At 35.9% G+C, this 23,918-nt stretch overlaps 2 protein-coding genes across 2 annotated transcripts in view; both read left to right on the top strand.

The window, feature by feature from the left end:
• The first annotated feature begins 4,016 nt into the window (after positions 1–4,016).
• Positions 4,017–8,660, top strand: LOC147414962 (ATP-binding cassette sub-family A member 13-like). The gene has a single exon (XM_086468994.1). The coding sequence runs from the start codon at positions 4,017–4,019 to the stop codon at positions 8,658–8,660; it is 4,644 nt and encodes a 1,547-aa protein (XP_086325120.1).
• Positions 8,661–11,585: 2,925 nt separating this feature from the next.
• The window catches only part of ABCA13 (ATP binding cassette subfamily A member 13), a 152,183-nt gene continuing 139,850 nt past the window's right edge, over positions 11,586–23,918 (top strand). Inside the window, 7 exon segments of the mRNA XM_086469448.1 lie at positions 11,586–11,604; positions 12,135–12,253; positions 13,520–13,692; positions 14,876–14,952; positions 15,490–15,611; positions 18,284–18,475; positions 20,266–20,430. Coding sequence (XP_086325574.1) covers positions 11,586–11,604; positions 12,135–12,253; positions 13,520–13,692; positions 14,876–14,952; positions 15,490–15,611; positions 18,284–18,475; positions 20,266–20,430 — 867 coding nt within the window.

Here is a 23,918-nt window from a genome sequence, read left to right as displayed (position 1 = left end):
CTATGCCACAGACTTCTTTAGCAAAGGTCTCTGCTATTAGCCTCCCTGCCTCAGTTCTTCCCTATGTCAGTAGGACTGCCTCTATACATAAAGTAGCAACAGAATTTAGCTAGAGATTTACAGAGAAACATGTTCACAAGGTAATTTCACTTTGAAAGAAATCACTGGTTTAATCATGGTAGTCTTGTTTGCTGTGTTGTTTCAGAATTAATAATACACTTGAAGAAATTTTGTTTGCTTTTGAGGAAAACCCATACTGGAAGGATTTAACAACTTTTGTCAGTTGGACATGTGAGGTAGCTCAATACATGAAGGAGGAAGCAGGCTCCATGGGACGTCAGTCAGGTGAGGAAAGAACTACTGCACAGTACAAGCCTTATTCTGATGGTTACCTGTGTGGTTTGGAGTATGGTATTCCTCAGAAAGGCAAAAAGTGATGATCTTTACATTTGTGAGTTTGTTTCTGTTTGTGTTTTCGCCAACCTTAGGATTCACTAGATAACTGAATCATTAGCAAGGAACATTTACAATATACAGAGCCTGACTCTGGTAAATAGCTGTGATTTTAGTGCCAGCTGGAAAATTTTTGGAAGTGGAATCGTCCACTTCTGCTGAGAAAATTCTACCTGGTTGAACCTGATTGGAGTCTCTATTTTTTGCAACAGTATTCTGTCAGGAATGCTTCTTAAGCTCAAGATATAAATGGGATACCAGACTAGCTGGTCACTCAGTAGAGGTACTTCTAGTCTTATTTTGTATTACGAACAGACTCCATGCTTATTTTTTTTGATCCCAGTTGTCTTGTGATATTCCAGATGTCCTGACCCATCTGCTGTTAGACTTCCTTGGAATAAATTTGGTGAAAACTTCGAAATATCTGAGATTTATGCTGAGGAATGGGAGATCCTTCATTTCAGAATACTTTCTCATTGAATATTTGTGTTACTCTTCTTGACGTTTTGGTGGAGCTATGAAAATGTGGCTTATCCAAATAGCTCTAGAAAATTATCTCGCCCAGAATCACCTATTTGTTTCCTTTAAGTATTCTCATCATGCTTCCAATTTTTCCATTTTTTGACCACTTATATTTCCAGCTTCTGAAGGATTTATGTTACCGATGGATTTTTTTTTTTTTTTTTTAAGCTAGTTGTTGTGATTTGTGAAAGGTCTGGTCTTGCTAAAGATCTGTTTTTCTGAACATGCTTTTATTTTTTTTCCTCTGCTCTTTTTTTCTGTAGAACTAATCAGAAATATGGTGAATACCTCATCAGTAAGTGGGCAGCTATGGAATGTATGCAAAAATAAGCAGTGTTTTTTTAATTGAAGAACTGCATTAGTGAAATGAACTGTTCAAATGTGAATTGATTGTTTTGTAATCCATTACAGTTCCAGGTATTTCAGTTATCTGAGCAGTAATAGTGAATTTTGCAGAGCTGTTTTCTCTTTACTGAATCTCTAAGGGAAAAGAAATATTAAAGTTCATTTCAGTGCTAAGTACAGCATGAAGAGTGCTCTGGTATAATAAAAGTAATCATGTTAGAACTAGTTATACAGTTCATGTAGAATTCAAAAGTTATCTTCTATATTTTTTTTTCCAGTAAGGAATTGTATTTGCTTTTTTTTCTGTAAGGAAAATACAGGTGTGCCTTACGCGGAGCTGATATTTATTGATTCTGTATTTCATTCCTTTAAATAATTCAGAACTAACAGCAAACGCTTTAATACAAATTTCACATTTACTTCTTTTAAAATGTATGTAATGTATTTCTTTTTCTGCACACGTTCAAGTCCTACTTAATTGGTAGGACTCAGTGAGATTCAATGAAGCTGTTAATATATGTGTTCATAAGAACATTTTTTTATCTGATTCGAAATTTTTATTTTCTCTGCAGATGGACTAGAACCATCTCTCTGTTTTAGACAAAAGCTCAGTTTGGAGACTGTCATAGGTCATCGTTTAGCATTTTTGCAAAACTTACCAGATTATTCCTCATTTATTTCCTGGGCACGGTAAGATTGAACTAGTCAATGTGATTTCTTTGTTTAACCGTTTTCCAGAAATCGTTTTATCCTACCCCCACTTTGGACTTTTGTAATTCTTGAACATAATTACCTTGCCTCTTTTCACCAAATGACTGGTGTTTTTCAGTGTTACTGGGAAGAAATAGAATCCTGCAAAGAAACTTATCTCTTTGTTACTCAAAATCATTAAAAAAAAAAAAAAAGAAGACATCTCCATCTCTGGTGTGTTATCAGTAGTAACCGAAGTGCTGCACTCCTGACAGTTCCAATGTATTGTTACAAGGGCTTCTTGTCACTAAGTTACTTGCATTATAGCCCTGTTAATGTCTAGATGAACAGTGAAACAGAAGCCATTTAATTATCACTTGGTTTAAAAGGAGAAAAAAATATTCCTCATAGAACAACCTCAGACTAATTGTTGAGTGCTGCCTCTGTTATTAAGTGCTGTTAACTATTTACCATGCGATGCGATCACAGCTGTTAATAGGTAAGAATACTTTCTAAATTACATTTCTGAACTTTGAACTTTATTTTCCATTATGCTGCTATTCAGCCCTTTGCTAAATCAATCCTTAGTTTAACCTATCAAATGGAAATAACCACTATCAATGCAGTGAAAGATGAAGAATCAAACCGAATATTTCCTCCCTGGTTAGACATATCATGTTGTGCTTTTCATTCAAGCAGAACTTGACAGAAACTTTAGCACCTTGATTAAAATGAGCTCTAGAATCAAAGAACTGGTTTGGGTTTTCAAAATCTTAGATATTCTTGATATCTACAGTAAAAACAAAATGGAAGTTAAGGAGTAGAATGCAAATTGATATCTTGAATGTTCAATCATTCTTTCGTGTTTTTTCACAACTACACTATAAAGATCAACGAAGGCACATTTGCTAGGGTAAGGGTTTGGATTTGGTCTTAAATACTCTTTCTGGAGTATTCACTACTTTCTCTCTACAATAGTACTGACAAAATCATCTGATTTCTTTGCTATACATGCAGAGGTATTTCTTTGACTTCAATAGGTCTAGGAAAGAGATTCTATGTGGGGAATGGGTGGTTTTTTTTCAATGTTTGATAGCTTGGTTTCTCTCCTGTAGAAGCCATTCCAGTAACTGATGCAGAAATTCCCTCACAAAGCTTTCTAATAAAGTGTTCTGCATTTTAGCTAGTAAAAGAAAACATATTTAACGTGAAGATATTTTCAACTTGACACCTTTGCATTGGAAAGCTCCTTTTTCCCTGCACTTCAATCTTGACCAGTCTTACAGATCTAGTAAACATTTTTTCTTTTGATAAATAGTATTGACACAATGGAAACATCAGTTGGAGTGTTCCAATTTTCACTGTGACTTCATGGGTTTTTTTTTTTGTTGGTTTTTTTTTTTTTTTTTTTCTGTATGCTAAAATAACAGTGTTCAGCTATAAGTCTGTCAACTGGAATGTTTTTGCTTTCAATAATTATGATAAAACAAAAATAGTTCTTCAGAAATCATGGAAAATTAGAGGTTTTCATCAATTTTATTTGAAAATTCCCTTCTATAAAACAACTGGCCTGTGGAGCACAAAAGTTTTGTTCTTTTCAGCAGCTGAATATGTGACGTACTCAAAGGTGTTTGTGGCTTACAAGCTAGATCATAATTACTGATAAATGCACACTTCTTTAACCTAACTGCCTACATTCAGGTTTTGATTTGAATGTGAGTTTTCAGTGAGTTTTGTCACATTTTTGAAAACCGAAGTGATTGTCACTTGTGCTATTTAAGGTTTTGTGGTGATTAATTTGTGACTGCTATTTAAATGACATTTGAACTTTCTTTAAGTAAATAAAACAGTATTCTAAAATTATAAAATACATATTTAACCAATTCTTGTCTGTCTGCTAGGTAACTGACAAGCATAAAACTTATGCTTAATTTTTCAGGATTTTGACATCGTTCAAAGAGTTTTTGAAAAGAGAAGAAAACTTAAGGATTTCTCATGAAAAGGAAATGGATCACCTGATTCATCTTGTAGAAGTCATAGAAGAAATTATAATGCTTGATTTCTCAGCTGCTTCAAACCAGTATCTAATCGAAAATGTCCTGAATAATACAATTATATGGTTGAAAAATTTTGCTGAGGGGAAGGAATCTGCCACCCATTTCTCACTTGCAGTTTCTGAACTCCATAATGAGCTACAAAAAAATTTCCAGCCACTTCAGAGATTCTGGACAAAAGGGAAGACAGAAGTTTTGGGGCATATAGTGAAATTTGTATTCTATGAACTTGATTCTGGGCTCTCTCATTTGAGTCAAGTGGAAAAGAAGGAAGTACTGGAGACCTTATCTAGAATTATATTTTCCATTACAGAAAATAATATCCATAATAGAAGTATGCTATTGCTTCAAAATAGCCTGACCGATTGGCCAGAGTTAAACATTGCTGCTTTGAACTATCTAAAACACTTAAGTGAAAACTTCCTAAGGAACATCTATGAGGTCAGATCATTGACTGATGATCATGTCAATGTGTCTTTCAGTGCAATTCACGGAGTGAGTAATGACTCCTCTTTATTATTCTCAAATGCAACTTTTATATATAAAGTGCAACAATTAGAAGAAATTGTGCACGATTTCTTAAAAAACAGCCAAAAAATAAACAGTACTAGTGTGGCCTCACTTCTTCCAATACTTTTCTCTCTTTATCAAAATGATGATCTGGTCTTCAATATTGAGAGCAATAGCACTATGTTAACATTTCTTTATGAGACTTCAAAACGTATTTCATCTTTTCAAGTATGGCATGATTTCCAAGACAGGGAGCGAGTTTTTGATTTTCTGTCTGAAATCGTTGATCTTCTCTGGAACCTCACCAGTAAGTCTTTCTGTGAAAAGTTACTGATCTTTTACAACTACACAGAGTTTCAGGCCCTGTCTCTTGCACAGAAAGGAAAAAAAGACATGCAAGTTGTCTATAGCACTCTGAGCAGCCTTAAAACTTTGTTTATAGATGAAGAGCTCCAAACAGCTGCCTTTTGTTCTTTGGAACATTTTCTTGATATTTCCTCAGAATGTCTGGTAAATAATGGGTGCGTTGATTTTTATCAATCAAACATTACTTCTGTAGATCATTCAACAGAGGTTTACAACTTACTTCTGCTGCCATTGGACAGTGTTCTGTCTAATATAACAAACTTGGGAGGTAAGGTAAGTGTGCCTTCTGCTTTGCACTGCACTTTTACATGGCTTCAAACCTGGACAGAAGTTTTTGAAGAAGCGTCTGAAATCTTAAATTTTAATTCAACCTTTTTTGTCTGTCTAAGAAACAATTTGGCAAATCTTTCTGAAAGTCTTTTAAATGCAGCGCATGACAAACTGTGCAATAAAACAGCTACGGTTATTGTTGAAGCTACAACAGCAGCAATGAATCTGTTAAAAATCATGTTTGAAGGAGGTGGTGATTTGTATGACTGGAAAGATTTTGAAACTTTCCTTGCTAATCTTCAAAGTGTATTTAACAATGCAGTTGATGTCACAAGCTTGCTTAAAGGTAACAGTTTAGAAGGTGGCTTAGAAACTATGGGAGTCATGATAATGGAATTACAGAAATCTATACTGAAGGTTGTTAATGGAGAGTTTTTGAATTCTTGGCTTGATACTTTCATCTCAGGAGGATCCAAGGGAGAAGATAGGGGTGCTACTGTATTTTCCATTGGAAATTCCCTTTCTGCTGTTCTCAAGCTCTCCCAAAAGGAACTTGGAATTATTCTCACTGAGATAAAAGACACAACTGCTTTCTTTAAAAGTGTTCCTCAAGACAAGTATATGGTTTGTATCAGCATTTTCCAGAATATTACCAAACTAATTTTGGATAATACTGTGAAAGACATAAGCCATTCACAAAGAAATTTTTCATCTCATCTTACTTCCTTTCTAAACTTTTATAGTACAGTGGATGAAACAAAGGATTGTAACAGGTGGATACATGAATTAAGTAATCTCAGTGAAAAATACAAGTCACCTTCCCACTTTGAAAGTGCAAAACATATTTTATTCCTACTGAAATCTCTTGGAAACATTGAGAGAGATGCTAAGCTAAAGAACATGATGGACTTCGTTAATTTCATTTCTAATTTGATACTCCCTGAATGTTCCTTAACTGGTTCCGATGTGATTTGTGTAAATGCTTATTTCAATATTATAGCAGAAACTTTAACATTTATTCTCCCTGAGTTTTATGTGAAAGATTACATTAGTGTTCTTGAATTTATTTTTACATTTTTAAATAACACTGGAGGACAAACACAAATAGTTGTCAATGATTTAGTGGGGCACTCACAGTATACATCAAATAAGACTCATTTTAGTCAGTCAGTCCATGCATTTAACAGGACTTTGAGTGTGTTCCTTAATATTTTTCACCCTGTTCAGCTTTCATTAGTAGAACTTTTGGCAGAAATTCCAACTTTTCTGAAAAATAAAGATTTTGAAATCCTAGAAAACAGCTCCTCTCATTTGGATGCTGAGAATGAACCTTTCTTGCAAGAGAACAATACAGGTTTGTTGATGGAGTTCTTTCAATATGTGATTAGTAATCTTGACTCAAACTTGCAGGGTGAACACAAAACATTTCTCCAGAAACTGATAGAAACAGCAGTTCTGAATATTGAACTGGTAAGGAAGGCACTTAAAATTTTCAACTCTTCTAGTTTTACTGGCTTTCCATTAAGAGATGATAGAGAGTTTCTAAAGCATATGGTAGCCTTGGTGCAAAATATGAGGAACATGGATGTTGAGTTCTTGATAAGTCAATTCAAAGAAGTCCAGAGGAGCCTAGATAACTTCTTTGAAAATATCAAACCTTTGTATATTGAGAACTCTGAGTTAGGAATGTTAACAGACTGGTGGGATGCACTTGAGAACAGTACATGTAGTTGGAACCTGACTGGCTTATGGCAAATAACACGACTTTTTGAACAAGATGAGCTCTGTGATGTAGAAGATATGTTCCATCTCCTCCTCGATGCCATCAGCCTTACAGAAAGATTAGCTCATGGAAACATCACGGAAGCACTAACAGAAGTGTACACTTTCATACTGACTCATGAAGCGAAAATGCCAATGTTTACTGAAGAGGAGTTGTCTAGTCAAGTAGAAAGTCTTCTGATATTACTGGAGACACTGACAGACATGTCTGAAGAACGTGCAGATGCCTCAGTTTGTTTTTCAGCAGCATTCTGTGGGACTTTCCCAACAGCAATACCTCAGAGTGATCCCACTTTTAAATCCTGTGACTTTGTGCGTAGCAATTCTTCTCTTAGTTACAATGCAGTCATTGAAGTCATTAAGGAGCTGAAACTCATCACTCTGGACAGTTCCTCATGCACTATGGAAGACTTTCAGATGGATATCACTCACAATCTGACTTGCTTTTTTCATCAGATCCAAGAATGGAACTCTATTCTTTTGAAGTTTTCTGAGCTCCGTCATGTAAATGTCTCGGTTCTCAAAGAGCTGCTGGATTTTTGGAATGAGCTATCCCTCTACGCTGTGCCACTGCGGGTGAATAACACAGATTCAATCAATTGTTCCTCCACACCAAAGAGACAAGCGGCTTTACAAATTGTAGAAACACTGAGCAGTGTGCCGGTGGCAGAAATGGAGAAGGTCAAAGGTGTTCTTGAACAGCTGGATGGCCTTTCTGGTGGTCTAAGTTGGAACAGACATTCAAGAACATCACTTATAAAGACTGTTCTTACTAATGTTGAGAATATGACTAGTGACGTTTCTGGACTCCTGAATACAGGAGCTGTCCTTTCTTTTCTTTCTGTAATTCAGCCTTTAATGACGCTGTCTTCTGTTGGAAACCAGACGTACTCAATGCTTATGATATTATCAGCTTTTGGAAACAGTAATATATCTGGTAACTTTGAGAACTTCTGGTTTCCTATAGTTACAAGCATAGAAGATTTATTGGTGAATGTTAATGTTAGACACTTACTTGCAGTGATAGATCAAGAGTTTCGATTACTAAGGCTAGCCACTGGACAGTCCTCTTCAATGGCTCTTGATGTGTTAACACAGCAGTTTAATACATCATCTGTAGATGGTATGTTAAGAAACTTGGAAGACATACAAGAGATTGTGAATAGCTTTCTATGCGAGTGTAACAATAAAAATTATCCTAAAATAATGCGTGCTCTAATTCTCCTCATGGCTAATGAAAATTTATCGAATGACCTACCGCTGGTTGTCAAAGACATTATTGACTTTCTGGAACTATTCCAAAATAAGTCTAACGAAGATTACACTGGTATGTTGTTTGCTGATGGTCATTTTAGAGAAAAAATTGATAATACTCATACTGCTAACTCAGTTTTGCTAAACAGTCTCCTTCATATAATTGCTGATCTTGCTGGTATAGAAGAAGCTCTGCATACAAACAATACTGAGCTTCAGTTAGTTGACCTCATTGATTCATTTTTTGATAATGCACAATATGAAGAAGTTTCTATTCAGTTCCAAAACAGAGCTCTGGAGATCATGCAAGAGATCTTGCAAATGATATTTCAGTCTATCACAGAACACGACGGGAGCAAAATAACCCTCTTACTAAAGGATTTGCATAAGGATATAATGTCAGAAATGAGGTGAGCATTTTGTACGTACTCATTTTGACAGTGTGCTGACAATGACAGAAAGGGTCTTTGTAAACAGCTCAATCAAAACTTTGAAGTTAATACTCTTTTGTTTCAGATTTGTACTTTTGAGTGAAATGGCATTTTGAACCAATTTATATGGTTCAGACCAGCCATATTTGGTATCACATTATGTTGTGTGGACCAGGTTATTTATGTGTTTAGTCATCTGTACTAATACTTGAGTTAGTTTCTTTGGAATTATTACAGACTCAAATATTTGAAGATACAAGTGTGTTAAAATCCTTGCAGGTCTGAACATTGAACCCGCAGTTATTGGTGAACAACAGTCATTTTGGCTATGGAGCTAAACATTAAGGAATGCTTGGGAATAATGTTTTGTTGTGTGGGGTATTTTTTTGTGATCTGGTTATTTTTTCTTTTTAAATCCGAATGTAGATATACCGTATTTGAAAGGACTTCAGCTTAAATTTGCTGACGACTTATGCGAACAAGATGACCCTTTTGGGGCTATGGTTATAGAGTTAAGTTGTTCAGTTTCACAAATACAGTTTCTGAAGGAATCTTGAGCTCAATGTCATTTTTGCCAGATTACTCAAATCAAATGTAATCCAGCAGCAGTGGAAACTGTTTCAGGAAGAAGTTTACTGACAAATTACTTAATAAAAGTACTGCTGGACTGGAATTGCTGCGTTTAAGTAACACTCACTGAATGAATCCCACAAGATGGTTGCTCCAAACAGCTCTAGGTTGTTTTGCTGGTGGAGCTACTGATCCTACTAACATAGACCAGCTGAGAAACAGCAGATAGAAGTTGATGTATGACTCTGATGTGATATTTAGGCCTTTGTGATTAATTTTATGCAAATATGTGAAACCAGTGGTCGGCAGGGTCAGGTGTTAGCCAAATCTGAAAAATCAAAAGCAAATATTAGAAAAGTGGTTTACTTTCCCCAAATGCTGATTGTCAGAGATTTTGAGTATTCTGCTCTTTGCCATCAAGTCTGTATATGCTGTGGGCTCTCAGTATTTCTGAAGCTGTTACGATTTTGCTTATTTCGCTAAGGTACCTTCTGGCACTCCTAAGGTCTTAAGAAAGCTGATTGATGGCTTGCTGCCTTCATGAAAACCTGTTTGGTGTTGTGTTGTGTTGTTTGGGTGGTTTTGTTTGTTTTTTTTTTTTTTTTTTTTTTTTTACATGGAAGTGTTATGTACTGATTTTGAAATAATTCAGACAAATGTCAAACTGTTAATATTGAAATCCTTATATGGTCCATTGAAGATCACAACCATACATAGTAATTTGAAAATTTTCTGTGGTACCCTCAATATGAAAATAATGCTTTCTTTTTAATCTTTCTACAGTGCATCTAAAATCTGCAAGATTCTTCAAAAACATTTATATCCTGCTAGTGTCCTACTGTTGCAGAAGTTGCAGTTTACCTTTTTGAACGTTCTTAAAATCTTTTCAGGTTAGTTACCACAGTAGTGACTGTATGGGTCACTCTAATGTTAAGGCTTTACTATAAGGAACCTTTTGTAAAAATAAGTTATTTCAGGTGATGCCAAGCAATGCATATAGTGATGCCTGGAAATCAAAGCAAGAGAGGCACAGGAAAAATTTTGATACAGATCACATAAAAGGATGATTTGTTCCTTGGAGTAGTCAAGTTGATTCAAAATCTCAGTGGAAGCAGGAAGTCTTGCAGCTACTCATTTTTAATGAGCTTCTTTCATTTTTAGCTGTGTGCTCTTTCCCTTCCTCCTGGGCTTGCTCTCACACACCAGAACTTCTTCCTTTTTTTTTTTTTTTTTTTTTCATTTGACTCACAAACCCAGCAGAAGACTGTATACACATTTGGGTTTTGTCTTATCTTTTTTACTGGATAATTTTCTGCGAGGCCACTGAACTGAGTCAAGTCACAGAGGGTTGTATTTTTTTTTTTAATGAGCCAGAGTTACCACAAGGCCGCATATAGCTGACAGAAGGGAAAACTTGGCAGGTATATAAAGGAAGCAGCACCTTTTACTTCTGGCCATGGTGAACCGGTGAATTGGCTAACTCTAGCTGAATCATATTCAACAAATTATTCAAATTTTAACGTGATAGGCTTGTTTTATTCCTTGCTTATAGGCCCTTAAGATGAGCATTTTAAGAAAGGCTTTGTATCAGTTGACCTAACGGTGTGATTTCATACTATGTTTTCTTTGGGGAAACCAAAGCCTTTGGTTTTCAAACTTCATATTTTAACCCAACTATGCTCAGAATTGTTTGCCAAGAACAATTAAGAGGCATTAACCTGTTGTTCTAGACCAAAGAAAGAGATTGGTAATGTCTTATATCAACTTCATTTCCAAACAAAACATAAGATGTGATTACATCCCAATTCTTACTACCTTCTCCACTCTCCTGTGACAGATGTAGTTCCCAAAGAGTAAAACAGTAGCAAGGCTGAGCTTTCAGTGATACTGAAAATGTGTGCCAGGCACCTGAGATGTGTCTTTGACCTCTGAAGAACAGTCTATTTATTGAGAGAACTGAGATTAAGGAACTAAATTTTGTCATTCTTATTTTAATACTCTGGTCATAAGGATGTTTCATACTGTTTCATTTGATACAGAAAACATTCCAAAACCTAATGAGAAAAGATGAAAACTGCTTGACTTGGTTTGCATTACTATGTTGCGTTGTATTACTCCTGTGAGTAAGATCAAGGTTTCCTTGGTTTAGAAGCAGTGGTGAATGTTTATTATTCTTCCTTCTTGACTTATGAACCAAACATGAGGAAAAAAAACACAGGGGAAACCCCAAACTTGATCCTTCCATGAAGCAGAATTTAACTGTCAAGCCAAACTCCTTCCCTGCTATCCCATGTATAAACCCACTACAGACAGGTGAATGGAGCATTTTTCCAGGGACATGGGGGCTGAAAGCTTGGGTAGAAACTTCTTCCATGGATGATCAGGTGGTAAATATCCCCTATATGGTTTCTTTATCCCTAGATATGCTGAAAGTCTATGTAATGCTGTTTCTCTCTCCTTGTAGCTTTAGTTTGGAAGTTACTACTCACTGAAGGGTTAGTAAAGTCCTGATGTTTCCACAGGCAAATAGGATCAGGGGAGCCTGCCTCAAGATGAGGTAGATGTGGTTGATGTGCACAGCTTCTCAGAGTTACGCTTCTTGCTTACAAAGAGCAAAAAAGCAGTTTTCTTTGGTTCTGTAGCAGGTATTGCTATTCTTATAATTGATCTGGAAAGTGTAATGGAGAAGAGTAATGGAAATTGAATCCAACTAGCTCTTCTTGCCCTCTGCAGTGATAAATTTAGCCAGAAATATGTCTCAGTGCCTCTACACTCAGACTTTTTTTGTTTTCAAAAACATTTCTGTCCCTTTTTATTTGGTTAACTTTTCATTACGGTATTTTATTTATTTTTTTAACTGATTAAGTCTGAACATTTTCTTTTACAGAAGAACCAGTTGTCATTGGCAACCTTTTCTGTGTTGTTACAAAGTGTAAAGATGGATTAATGGGTCACTTACTCCTCTCTGTCATTGAAGGAATCACTCTGGTTCAAGATCATTATCAGGTTTGAGTGGTTTCCACACCTAAAAGTGTTCTTTACAACATGCATTAAACTTTGGAAAGTAATGGGAATTTCTTCTTCTTTTCCTACTATCTGAATGATGAGTCCATCATTCAGGGTAGAGCTCCAGTGCTTTTGATAGTGATACCTCGAAGGAATTCCTTAAGTAAATGCTGTTGAGTTCTGAAAGCTGTAAATATAACTAGAAGAACTAGAATTCCTATAACTAGAAAAATTAGGTTGCCATTCAATATCAAACAGCAGTCCCTTTCTAATTCCTTTAAATTTTGTGATACTACTAATTTCATGAATCAGAGTACATTTATACTTTTAAATTTTCACGGGAACAGCTGTGAAATCAAGCTAGAGACAAATAAACTTCTTGGCCAGAGTCATTCAAGCTAAAATAGTGATTGTGGTTACTAGTTGGGATCAGTCTGTTTTTCTTTAACAGTTCATGAAATTACCAGCAGAAGAGAGTAACTTTTGGAAATTAGAGACTCATCCAGAGTTGGAAGCAGGCCTTTGGATAGTGCACACTTGCATGCACACACAGACAAAATACTAAAGTCATGCTTTTAGTTTAGAATTTGCCTCCACTTTATGAAATAGCTCTGCTAGTTTGTCTACAGAGACATTTTGCTGATATGAACAGCAGTATTTCAAGGTAAACAGGCATAAGAGGCATCATGCGTATCTCCAAGTAAACTTGTTTCTGGAACAAATGCATTTCTGTAGTCACCAACATTCTATGACCTACTTCTGCAAATATTAAAAAATCCTTGGAAAATCAGAAATGTGAATATTCAGAAGAAAAGATAAAATGAATGCTACACAAAGCATAATGCAAGGAAAACTCTGGTTATGGGTATCCAGATACTTTGCTTTACTGAATGGAAACTGGTGTTGTTTAGAGCAGGTTTTTTGGGAAAAGGGGGGGAAAAAGGTCAGCCTGAAATAAAACAAAAAAAAAAAAAGCTGCTTTCCTTTTGAAACTAAATTTCAAAATTAAAATGTTGGCATAGCTGGTAATGGATGAATCTTTTTGATAGGCTAGGTAAAATTCACAAATAACTCAGATCTTTGAAAATTTCCTTGGTTCTTGAAAATCTCTTGCCCAGTTTCAATTACAAATACAAGAGTAGACAAATATTACCTTACTCATGTTCTCATTTGAAAATATGCATCATCTAGTTGCCAAGACCTGCTACTTCAAACAATAACATAATCTCATGAATTTTACAACCACATGATCACTGTGTTTTGTAGGATATGGAAAGAATGTGGCCTGCTTTCAACAAGGTGGATTGTGAGAGTATGCCATATATACACCAAAAACTTTCTAATGTTTTGGAGAGCTTCCTGAGAGCCCTGCAGAATACCAGCAATGGCAGCTGTGAATGTCAACTAACGTTGGGGAACGTACAGAGACGGCTGCAAATGTAAAGCCTTTTACATTGTGGTACCCCAAATGGTTCTTGTTAGAGATGTTATTTTGTGCATATGCCTGTGTTCTAAATTATGTAATTACAGGAGAAATACTGTTTATCAAAGTGTCCTTAAGCTTTGCTCATTTAACTGAAAATCGAGTGGATGTACTGCACAAATTTTTAAAGTAATTTAGCAAAATTCTGGATATTTCTAAAAGCCCTTACACTTCTGCTGAGCACTTGCAGCAGATTTTGTTGCTCCAGGAGTAGACTTCTTTGAATCACAGCTAAGAAAATTTCAAATTTTCCATGATCTGAGTTAGATAAAAATTTTGATATCTTATTTTTTTGTTTAAAGCTGTTTCGATGTGGCCTTGTCCTCTCAGCAGCTGGATATCTGTTGCAAAATATAAAACATTCAGATCCGTTCAGTGGTTCAAACAGTCAGAAACAGAGGATGGTGCTTGTAAACTGACAGGCTTGAACTCCAAATAATTTCAGATATTTGCTATTCCCTTGAGGAAAAATAGTAGATTTTAGGTAAATGAATAAAACTGCTACTACAGAGTATTTCAAACTTGCTGTCAGGTACAATTGGTCCTTGTTATAATTGTTGCTGTAGTGGTTTGATTGATTGTTGGATTGTTTTCGTAACGGACTTGAACGGTCTCTGTGAATTACAGTAATAATACAGAAGAACTTGAGCTTAGGTGCTGCTCTTACAGACCATAGACTCATGCCCAGTTTTTGAATGGTAAATAATATCTGATCTGTGTATACTCTTTGTTACTTAAAACTTAAATTACAATTAGATAGACTTTATTCATAGTGAACTGCAGCGCTTTTTATCTCTAGGTTTTAAAAATGTGTGTTGAGTAAGAATCATGGAAGTGAGACATTGCTAGACCTGTGCTTCTCCACAAGCTACTGTTTGCTCGAGCACTTAGCCATCATGGGATGATCTCTAAACTTGCAGTGTCATTTAGGCATGAAATATGATGATCCCCGCACCATATAAATACAGCATGAGAAGGTCTGTAGAGTTGTTTACTGCACGCACAGTGTGTGCACATAGAGCATAATGTGACCCTTTTGCCTCATTTAGTGACTGTTTCACTGTTCATGTTACCCTTTACACATGGTAATGTCAATGAGTTAGTTCTGATAACTTGTGAAACTAAGGCTATCATTTCAGGATGTCTGAAAATTTGGAGCTACAGTTGTCAGAAGATCCAGTGGCAGCTTTTCTCAGCAATTTTAATCTTTTGAATGGTGAGTTTCAATTTTCTTCACTTTTTTACAAGTCACTGCTGCGTAATTTTGTAGGACAATAACTGTTTCATTGTTCTTCCAACCTTAAAGTGATACTGTTTATGGAGACTACTGACAATGCAATATATTTTCATTGCACACATGTGTACATACATTGTATGACCACATACTTGAGTTGGCATAGCACAACTGTCAGTCTGTCCGATAAGATGCAGGGACTCATTAGAAAGAAGAGGGGACTTAAGTTAGCGGGAGAAGAAAATATTAAAGGACTAAAGGCTGCTTCACTTATTTCAAATGTTCTCATAATAGAGGGATGTGGAATAAGCTGTGCTTTTAGAGGATAATGCAAACAGATGCACAAGCCCTTCAGTTTGCCAGGAGAGTGACCTTTACATTTGGATTAGAAGTGAATTACATGATATGAAGTTTGTGTCATTTATTACCCCTCCGAATAAATCTAAGAAAAGGATACAGTCTGTGGGCAATTTAATTAAGCAGATTGGTACTGTTAGCACTGTTTTTCTTCTCTTCCAGATGTGAAAGTCAAAGAGTGTGTGCAGAATGTTACTCAGCTGAGGCTGGACATTGGTGGTTCTGTCAATATTTCTGAAGAAACTATCAATACCATTTTGGAAGCCAGTATCTCTCATTCAAAGGTAAAAGATCAAAATGAAGTGTTAAATTAATGGGTCAACCTACAGCCTGATGAGCCAACAGAAACAAAACTAACCACCTCGTTTGTGTGAAAGCTTATATTTTCACTTGTCACTTCTATGTGGAGTATTTTGTGAGATTTAGGATTTCAGAATAATAAAGTGAAGCATTAAGAGATCAATTTATGTTAGAATAGTCTTCTGGTCTAAATGGCACTGTTTCACTACTTTCAACAGTGTTTTACCCTCTTGTGCTGACACAGAACTTGGATTTTGCTATTTTGGTACTGTAGAAAAGATGAGATTACTTGAGAAATTTTGTATCTTCCCACCTCTGATCCTTGTAGTATGGAGCTTTCTGATTTTTTTTTTTTATTATTATTCCTTCACGTGCTCACTGTTCTTATTATCTTATCAGTATCTTGCCTAATCACTTTATTTATCTGTTATCTCTTGAGTATTTTCTAAAGGGTGGATTGTGTAAGTTTTCTGAGTGAAGGACAGTGTGTGTTATCATTGTTGCTGTTTCCTGTGATCCCAGTGATTAATAGAAATCATGAAAAGCGCCACCTAACTTACAGGTTCTCTCTCCCATTAATACTTGTATGACTGAAAAGACTCCAGGGGTATATTTGGTATAAACTAATCAAGTCAATCAAGCAGCCACTGGGTGTCACTGATGCTCTAGTTACAGAAACAGCTCCAAGTTTTGTTCTTGAAAAGTGTGGCTATTAAAAAGGCAGTTCAGACCATCATAACTACTTATACATGATTTTTTTCTTCTGCTTCTTTGGCAGTGTGACTGTCTTTATTGTTAGCTTGTTATTTTGATACCACTAAATGGTAATGAGACAAGTCATCTGGAAGCAATTCAGTTAAATGGGATTAGGTGCACCTTTGATCTTTTGCAATAATAATGCTAATTGACTGAATTTTCAAATTACTTTCTATCATCATTTTTTGCCAAAGTCCTATGTAGAGTTTAGCTAGATGTACACATCTCACATTTGCATATCTATACAGAATTTTTTAAGTGCTTAAATCCTCCTCCAGTCCAACTGGAGCATTAAAGCCTATGTCTCTTACTGATTATGCAAAATACACAAGCACTTTTCTTAAGCTACAATTTAGGCATGCAAATTGTGTTTATGGTATATATAGCCACTGTCTGATAACCCTGATGATGAATGTGGGCCCATTGCAGCACTATATTTCTGTGACTGTATACTAAGTACTACTGTGCTTGCCTCTGGAATGGTAAGAGTAAGCCTGTGAATTGTTTGTGCTTATTTCACTTACCCTTAATTTCTACCACAATATTATGCTTTGGCCATGCTCATTGCCATGTGATTAAGTGTTTTGGAACTGCTCAAAACCTGTAACCTGAAGACTATAAGCATTCATTTACTGAACATAGGAGTTTGGATTCTGGTACTCACAAAGCTGCAAGGAAAGTTCAGAGGGACTTAATCGAGTGAATAAAACACTGAATGGCTTAAAACTGGACTGAAATGGTGATATTCATGTGGGATATGAGGAAATAAATTTCAAATTGTTTCACAGAGTCAATTTTTGCCCACAACAAGAAGTCCAAATTGGTATCCTTTTCTGCTGCTAGCAGAATTATATTTATACTCATAGTCTGTTTCTCATACACACACAAAAAAGGGAATATTTAAATATATAGGGAATCCTTTGGACTCAAAAAGGCAAAATTCTGTTTCAGAATAAAAATCCAAAAGTCAAATTCATAAGTTGGAAATTAGAATGTTCATAGAAATGAAAGAGTTAAATTGCATATCTTGACCAACTTTGGCTCCTAATTTGATTTTCTTGGGGATCCTCTCCCTCACTGAGTACTGTTACTAGCTACAGATGCATTCAGTGGAGGCAATATGGGCAGGTTCTGTCCTAAGGAATACAATGGAGCCCTAAGTACTGTACTTTGGCTCCTACAGGCTCCAAACTTGTAATTTTTCTGGACTTGATGCCATTTTCTTTCTTTCAGGCATTTCAGGAGAAAGGGTAGCTAAGAACTCCTGAGATCTGGGCTGCAAGCATTTGTCTTTTGATGTGGCATTTTTGTAGGAAGAAACAAGCCATCATTATACAAGGAGTTGTTATTGTAGTCTTGCCCAAGGTCTGCTTAGGCATTTGCCCTTCATCAGCTATTAAATAATAACACTTTAAAGGAGTATGGAACTGGAAAATGTGAGCTGGCTCAGAGTGAACATTGTGCCATATAGATATCCCTAAGTGTTAAATATGTGTGTCCTCTGAAAGAAGGAAGGTCCATATTGTTTGATTTTAGTGATTCGTACACCTCGATTTTGATCTTTAGGTGTTTCTGCAGCAAAGCTGTATATCTGCTAGAAAGGGCGTGTTCAGCATTGTAAATAAGCCTGCTTGTGGTATGAATGCTCATAGAATGAATGAGCAACCTGTTCACAAATGGAAGTAAATCTTTATAAGAAATATACTTCATCTCTTTATATGTACATAGAATATAAAGTAAGAACACACCAATCTGATACAGAGCTCTACAGTTCATTATTTCAGGTCTGTTGATTAAAAATTGTCATGTTACTGTGACGCAAATTCTCACCTTATTGACTATAAAATAAGGTGATGCATTTCAGGGAGGAAAAAAAATTAATACACATACACTATGATAGGTTTTTTACAGTGACTTTGTGGTGGCTTTAACTGGAAGATGTGATGAAGTGCTTAGCCTGCTGCTAAAGCTACCTGAAAACAATAAAACTACCCTGGCAGTGGAAGAACTATGTTCTTCACCAGCACTGGATTTGTACACCATGTTTGTACTGATTATACAGAATTTGAACTTACGTCATATCGTTTACAAGGTAAGATGGAAAAAACACATTCAGTTCCTATTTTTCTTTTGAAGGTGGTCTAAAGCACATGGGTAGATAAATGAATAATTCTATTATTTCTTCAGATGTTCTTTCTCTGTGGAAGCAAACATTGGACATATGGCATTTTTTTGTCTTCATTTAGCTCCACAAAACAACAGAATGGGGTTGGTAGGTGCTACTATATTCCATTTCTTGCTTCCTCTGGAAAACTATCACCGAGGAGTTAATTATGAAAGCTTTAGAAAAAACATGGAAGGTCAAAGACAGTTTTATTAATCTTTAGCAGAGTTTGCAGTTCATGCAATTAGTCACTTCTTAATCACTGGAACTAAAACAAACATAGGAGCTCACATTACAAGAATTACACAATTATTTTCTAGGAAAAATTCATACCACTCTGGAATGCATTTTATTTGTTGTAGAAGTCATGTTGGCATTCAGGTGGCTCGTTCAGGAAGGAGCTTTTCCAGCTCTCAGGATGAGCCTCTCTAAGGGCAAACCTCCTATATTTTGTATGACCCAGGTCAAACGAATAGTACAAGTTCCAAAGTTCTAATGAAGGGGATGCAGAAGTCTGTAGCAAAACCATATTATCTGTAGGACTGGAGATAATCTGGGATCTAGTGTGGGTTTTCAGTGAGATATTTTTACTTGTAAGATCAAAATTATTGGACGGGATTTCTGATAGTTAGCAGATGTTTATTTCAGTTCTTTTGGGATAATCGATTGACAGAACATGAAATCTTGTAAGTACAAATAGTTGAGAAATAGTTATAACATTGGAAGGATGAGTATTTTTTATCTAAAGCTGTAGATGGATATATTCTGGGTGCTGCATTCACAGTTAAACAGGTTGGCCACACATTTTTAAAAACAAGACCATTTCCCAGAATAGATTATGATATCAGAAGGAAAAGATTTCTACTTTGAATTATCTGTTTCTTTTTTTTTATGTGTAAAAACGGGTGAAGGCTGAGAAGAATATTAAGGACAGATGTCATTATAGTAGGAAGTCAAATAAAGGTGGATAAAATAAAGATAATCATAGGAAGCATCTGAAAGTATATAATGAGATTACATTGTTTTTATTATCATGCATAGGCAGGTAACAATGAATCAGTTTGTATCACCATTTCATCTAAATAACCTATAAAAGCAAAGGAAATAGAGAGAAAATTCATAATGCCGAAACTTGCATGGTGGAAATGGCAAACAGAAAATTGAACTCTATTCAAATAGTGAATGAAATTATTTACTTACACAATTATTTTACGTAAAAGGCAGTGTGTATGAAAAATGCAAAGGGAGAAATAGTGTGACCGGAAAGTTTGTTGTCTAATATGATTCCTAAAGCAACTACAGTCCTTGCTAGATTTAATTTAATTTATTAATTATTTAAAAAATATTAAACTGTTGCATTGAACATCTTGAACCTGTTGAAGGAGAAGTTCTCATTTACACTGGGTTCCAAGGGGGCAGGTTGTTGCAAATCCCATTAGCATCTTGTGTAGCAGAGCTCTCTTCAGCTTGGTAGGTATAAACATGTTCTCTGAATTTTAACTCCTGATTTGTCTCACATTACCAGAGAATTTTTCTATAGCTGAGTTTCAGAGTAACTGTGGGGGTTATACTAAAAGGAGTTTTGTTAAACATGGTTTGCAGGAATATTGTGTAATCGGTTTTGGAAAAACACTGAATATTTTTGAGTGTTTCATTGAAAGGTTCAAATTTGTTTCTAATTGCAATTTATTGTTGTGATTTTTTCCTTCTTTTCTAAGATTAAGACACCATCTGAGACAGGCCGTGTACTAAACATGATACTGGATGTGGTTTCTAGTATCAGCTCTCTTCTCAATAAAGCCCATCATGCCATGGCAAACTTCCCAGTGTTCCTCCAAGGAATTCAAAATACCGGTGTGCTTGACATCTCTGCATTGGAGCAGGTATGTGTATGATTTCAATATGCAAACTTAATTCCCAACATGATGTGCTGTGTTAAGGATATGTGCTTAGTAAGGAGGAACACTAATAGCAATTGTGCCCTAGAAAGTTGGGAACTTAGAGAGAAGAGAGTGCATAGGCGCTAGGAAGATTCATTTGGTCTCTTTCAAGCGTTCTGGTAATTTTGAGACTGTTGATGTGTTGTTTCTGTAATATCTTTTTTCATTGACTTATGAGGTCATAGCCTAAGTTAATATGTTGTCAGGCTACTGATTAATAGCATATATTATCTGTGCTTTGGAGATAGCCATGCCTTTTCTACTAATACTGTACGTTGTTTTGATAAGCAGACTATAACTTTGCTTATAAGAAAAAATTTGTTTTTAAAGGATAAGGTTTCAAGATAGCAAGTGTAGTTCTTGTGCCATGGGTTCCTGTTTGTGCCAATTCAGATTCTTATTTGATATTTCTGCCTGACATTTAAAAAAAAAGTGGCATGAGGTGTGAGTGAGGAAATTTCTTTTGTCCCTGTCTTTAAGGGCAGTTGTTGTGTGCGCATCTATACAGCTAGCATAGGGGTGGATCTAGTATTAAATAAGTGAGAAAAATCCCCTATGGGATTGCCTTCTCGATTTGCTGTTCTATGTGGAACATTTAGGATTGAATCTGGTTCTAAAATTGCCACTGTCTAAAAGATCCCTCAGGTGTAAAATGTGAAAACTGGTTTCTGACCACAGCACAGAGTAAACACTTACTTAAATACTGTTTTCTCTAGTGGTATGAATCTTTCCCAGGATCTTCTAATCTGTGTGACAGAGTCGTGTTGTAAGATGCTGTTCTGTGCATATTAGTTTTGCTTTTGAGGCTCTCCCCTTTGGATGGCTCTTTGGCTGCCATAATAAAAGGTGGCTTTCATCAGATGCTTACAGCTTTTCTGCTTTCCTTAAATTAGTTCTGCTTGTGCCAGACTTCCCTTCGAACAAATAATGTATTCTTTTTAGAGCGAATTCCAAAGTTGCTTATTTGATAGAACTCCTCAAAAGATCCTGTTTAAAAAAGTTTGCAAAGGAACAAATGGAACAGCAGAGGGCCCTCTGGTCACAGTTTTAATCTTTGCTTCATGGCAACCCATATAGTCCTGTAACATAGCATAGATTTAACCTTGGAATTTTTGTTCCTTTTTACATCTCATCTTTTCTTGGTCACTTTTTCTGATGCAGTCTTTGTTTTCTTAGTTTTTGTTAATTCCTTTTTTTCTTGGGAATTTGGTGTTTGACTTTGCACCTAAGAATTTGTAGTGGATTAAAAAATCCATTATTTGTTAATAAATGAGATATTTGATATTTGAAGGGCTCTTCTGTCTCTGTAACTTATTCTCATTTTGTAGACTAGTAAAAGTTGTTTATTGTTAAGTATCCTTTCCTTTTCAGGTTTAAATGGATTTTTTTTTCTACTTTCCAATAATACCTTTAATTATTGATTATTTTTTTTGCTTCTTTTCTAGTGGCCAAACTTATGCCACTGAATAAATATGCGACTAAAGTGCAGATATTGCTTATACACTTTTCTTCCTAAATATTTTCTTCTGTTTCCAAAAGAGTCCATCCTTCTGGAATTTTACTTTCATGACAACTAACAGCAAAGTAGTTCAGTGACCCAGGAAGATTGCCAGATAAAGTATGTAAGGCTTTTTAATGTAAAAATACATGGACCTTCAGAATAGAGTAAGACAGATTGTCTCCTCTGTCAACTTCTAACTGAAAAAGGGATTTTGAAATTGATTTAAAATTTTTTTGATTACTTCTATAATCACAGAATCACAGAATAGTAAGAGTTGGAAGGGACCTCTGGAGATCATCTGGTCCAACTCCCCCTGCCAGAGCAGGACCACCTAGAGCAGGTCACATAGGAACATGTGCAGGCGGGTTTTGAATGTCTCCAGAGAAGGAGACTCCACAACCTCCCTGGGCAGCCTGTTCCAGTGCTCTGTCACCCTCAGAGTAAAGAAGCTCCTCCTCATGTTCAAGCAGAACTTCTTGTGTTCCAGCTTGTGCCTGTTGCCCCTTGTCCTGTCACTGGGCATCACTGAGAAATGAGGCCTCTATGCTATAAGTTTTTTGCCCCCATTTGAGAATCCAGTTCCAAATAGTTTTTTAATCTTCAGTACCAGCCTTCCTCTTCCATGAATTCGTTGGAGCAAATGGCTTGACTGATTACTTTGTTTGTAGGAGGCTACTTGTTTGGATTCATCAGCCTTGATTACAGACCAACATCACCTAGTTTAAACTAGAACTGGATCAAAGATAACTTTTTGTGAACATCCATCCTATGTAGTTATCCCACTTTATCAAAGCCAAATTTTAGGAAACATATCTTGTTGAGTCAGTGGATATTCAGTTGAAAGACAGTAAGTAGATTCAGTCTGTTGGTGGCTGCTTACCGCATAAATATTCATTATTTGAACTTCAAGTTATTTTGATTGGAACTGGAATTAATTAGCAAGTTTGTGCTCTTTGACTGAAATAAGCCTCATTTATCCTTCGAGTGCAAATAGTCACTAATAAGGATTCAAAACTACTTTTATTCAACATTGTGCATAAATAAAGTTTATTCCTCCAGTAAAGTCCATGCAAGCACATTCGAGAGCTGTAGATGATGGTATTATGAAAGGTGGATATTATTTATTTACTATGCTGTATGCTGAAACTGTATGCAAAAAGTCAGATTTTGGGAGCAGACAACACTGAGTTTTAAATAACACTTTCTAGTATTCATCCAGGATTCCTAAAGAGGCACCTGGCACTTCAGTAAATGCATTGATCAGGATAAACTCTTTCTAGCAGTACAATCTCTAAACCGTCTGTGATTTATTCTTGATGTAAAGTGCTGTACTATGAAAATTGACTCTTCTGTTTAAAAAAAATAAATTCCAATGATCAAATGCTAATTTATTTTAGTGTCAAATGTGTTTGGTTGACATATCACAGTCTTTTTTCTATTGGCCTGTTGTGTAGTCTTCAAGTGATATCTGATAGTCTAGTCATGTTTTTCTTGACAAACATCTGCAACAGTAATGAGTATCAGGTGGGACGATGAGTCTTCCAGTTGTACTCTAGCAACACACTGCCTTGCAGTTGTATCCTCTCTTAGAACTGTGCACCTGTACAGCCTTCCATGAAATACTGGTTACAACTGAGCACGTTATCTGAAAAATGAAGCTGCACAGAGTAGGCTGGGGGAGGGTTTTCCTGGTTTTTTTGAGTGTGGTGAATGATGGTGCTTAAGCCATGAAAGCACTCGGATTGCTCTCCTCATTACTTGTATGCTAGTCATGAGAAAATGGCAATAATAAATGCTGGTATGACTAAAGATGTGCAAAACCTAGAAGTGCATCTAACAAGGTAAAGGATGTACTTGAAAAATAAGCTTTTAGGACATGTGCACTTGCATATTTTTTCTTCTTAGCAACTGTTTTCCCTGCAAACATTCA

This window comes from Leptosomus discolor, chromosome 8 (assembly GCF_034619465.1).
Source record: "Leptosomus discolor isolate bLepDis1 chromosome 8, bLepDis1.hap2, whole genome shotgun sequence".
In the NCBI taxonomy this organism is placed as follows: Eukaryota; Metazoa; Chordata; class Aves; order Leptosomiformes; family Leptosomidae; genus Leptosomus; species Leptosomus discolor.
The sequence above is the reverse complement of the archived record's forward strand: the minus strand, read 5'-3'. Positions and strand labels throughout refer to the sequence as shown.

Bases quoted from the DNA above. Each gene is read 5' to 3' on its own strand.
- LOC147414962 (XM_086468994.1), top strand. From the start codon at position 4,017: ATGGATCACCTGATTCATCTTGTAGAAGTCATAGAAGAAATTATAATG.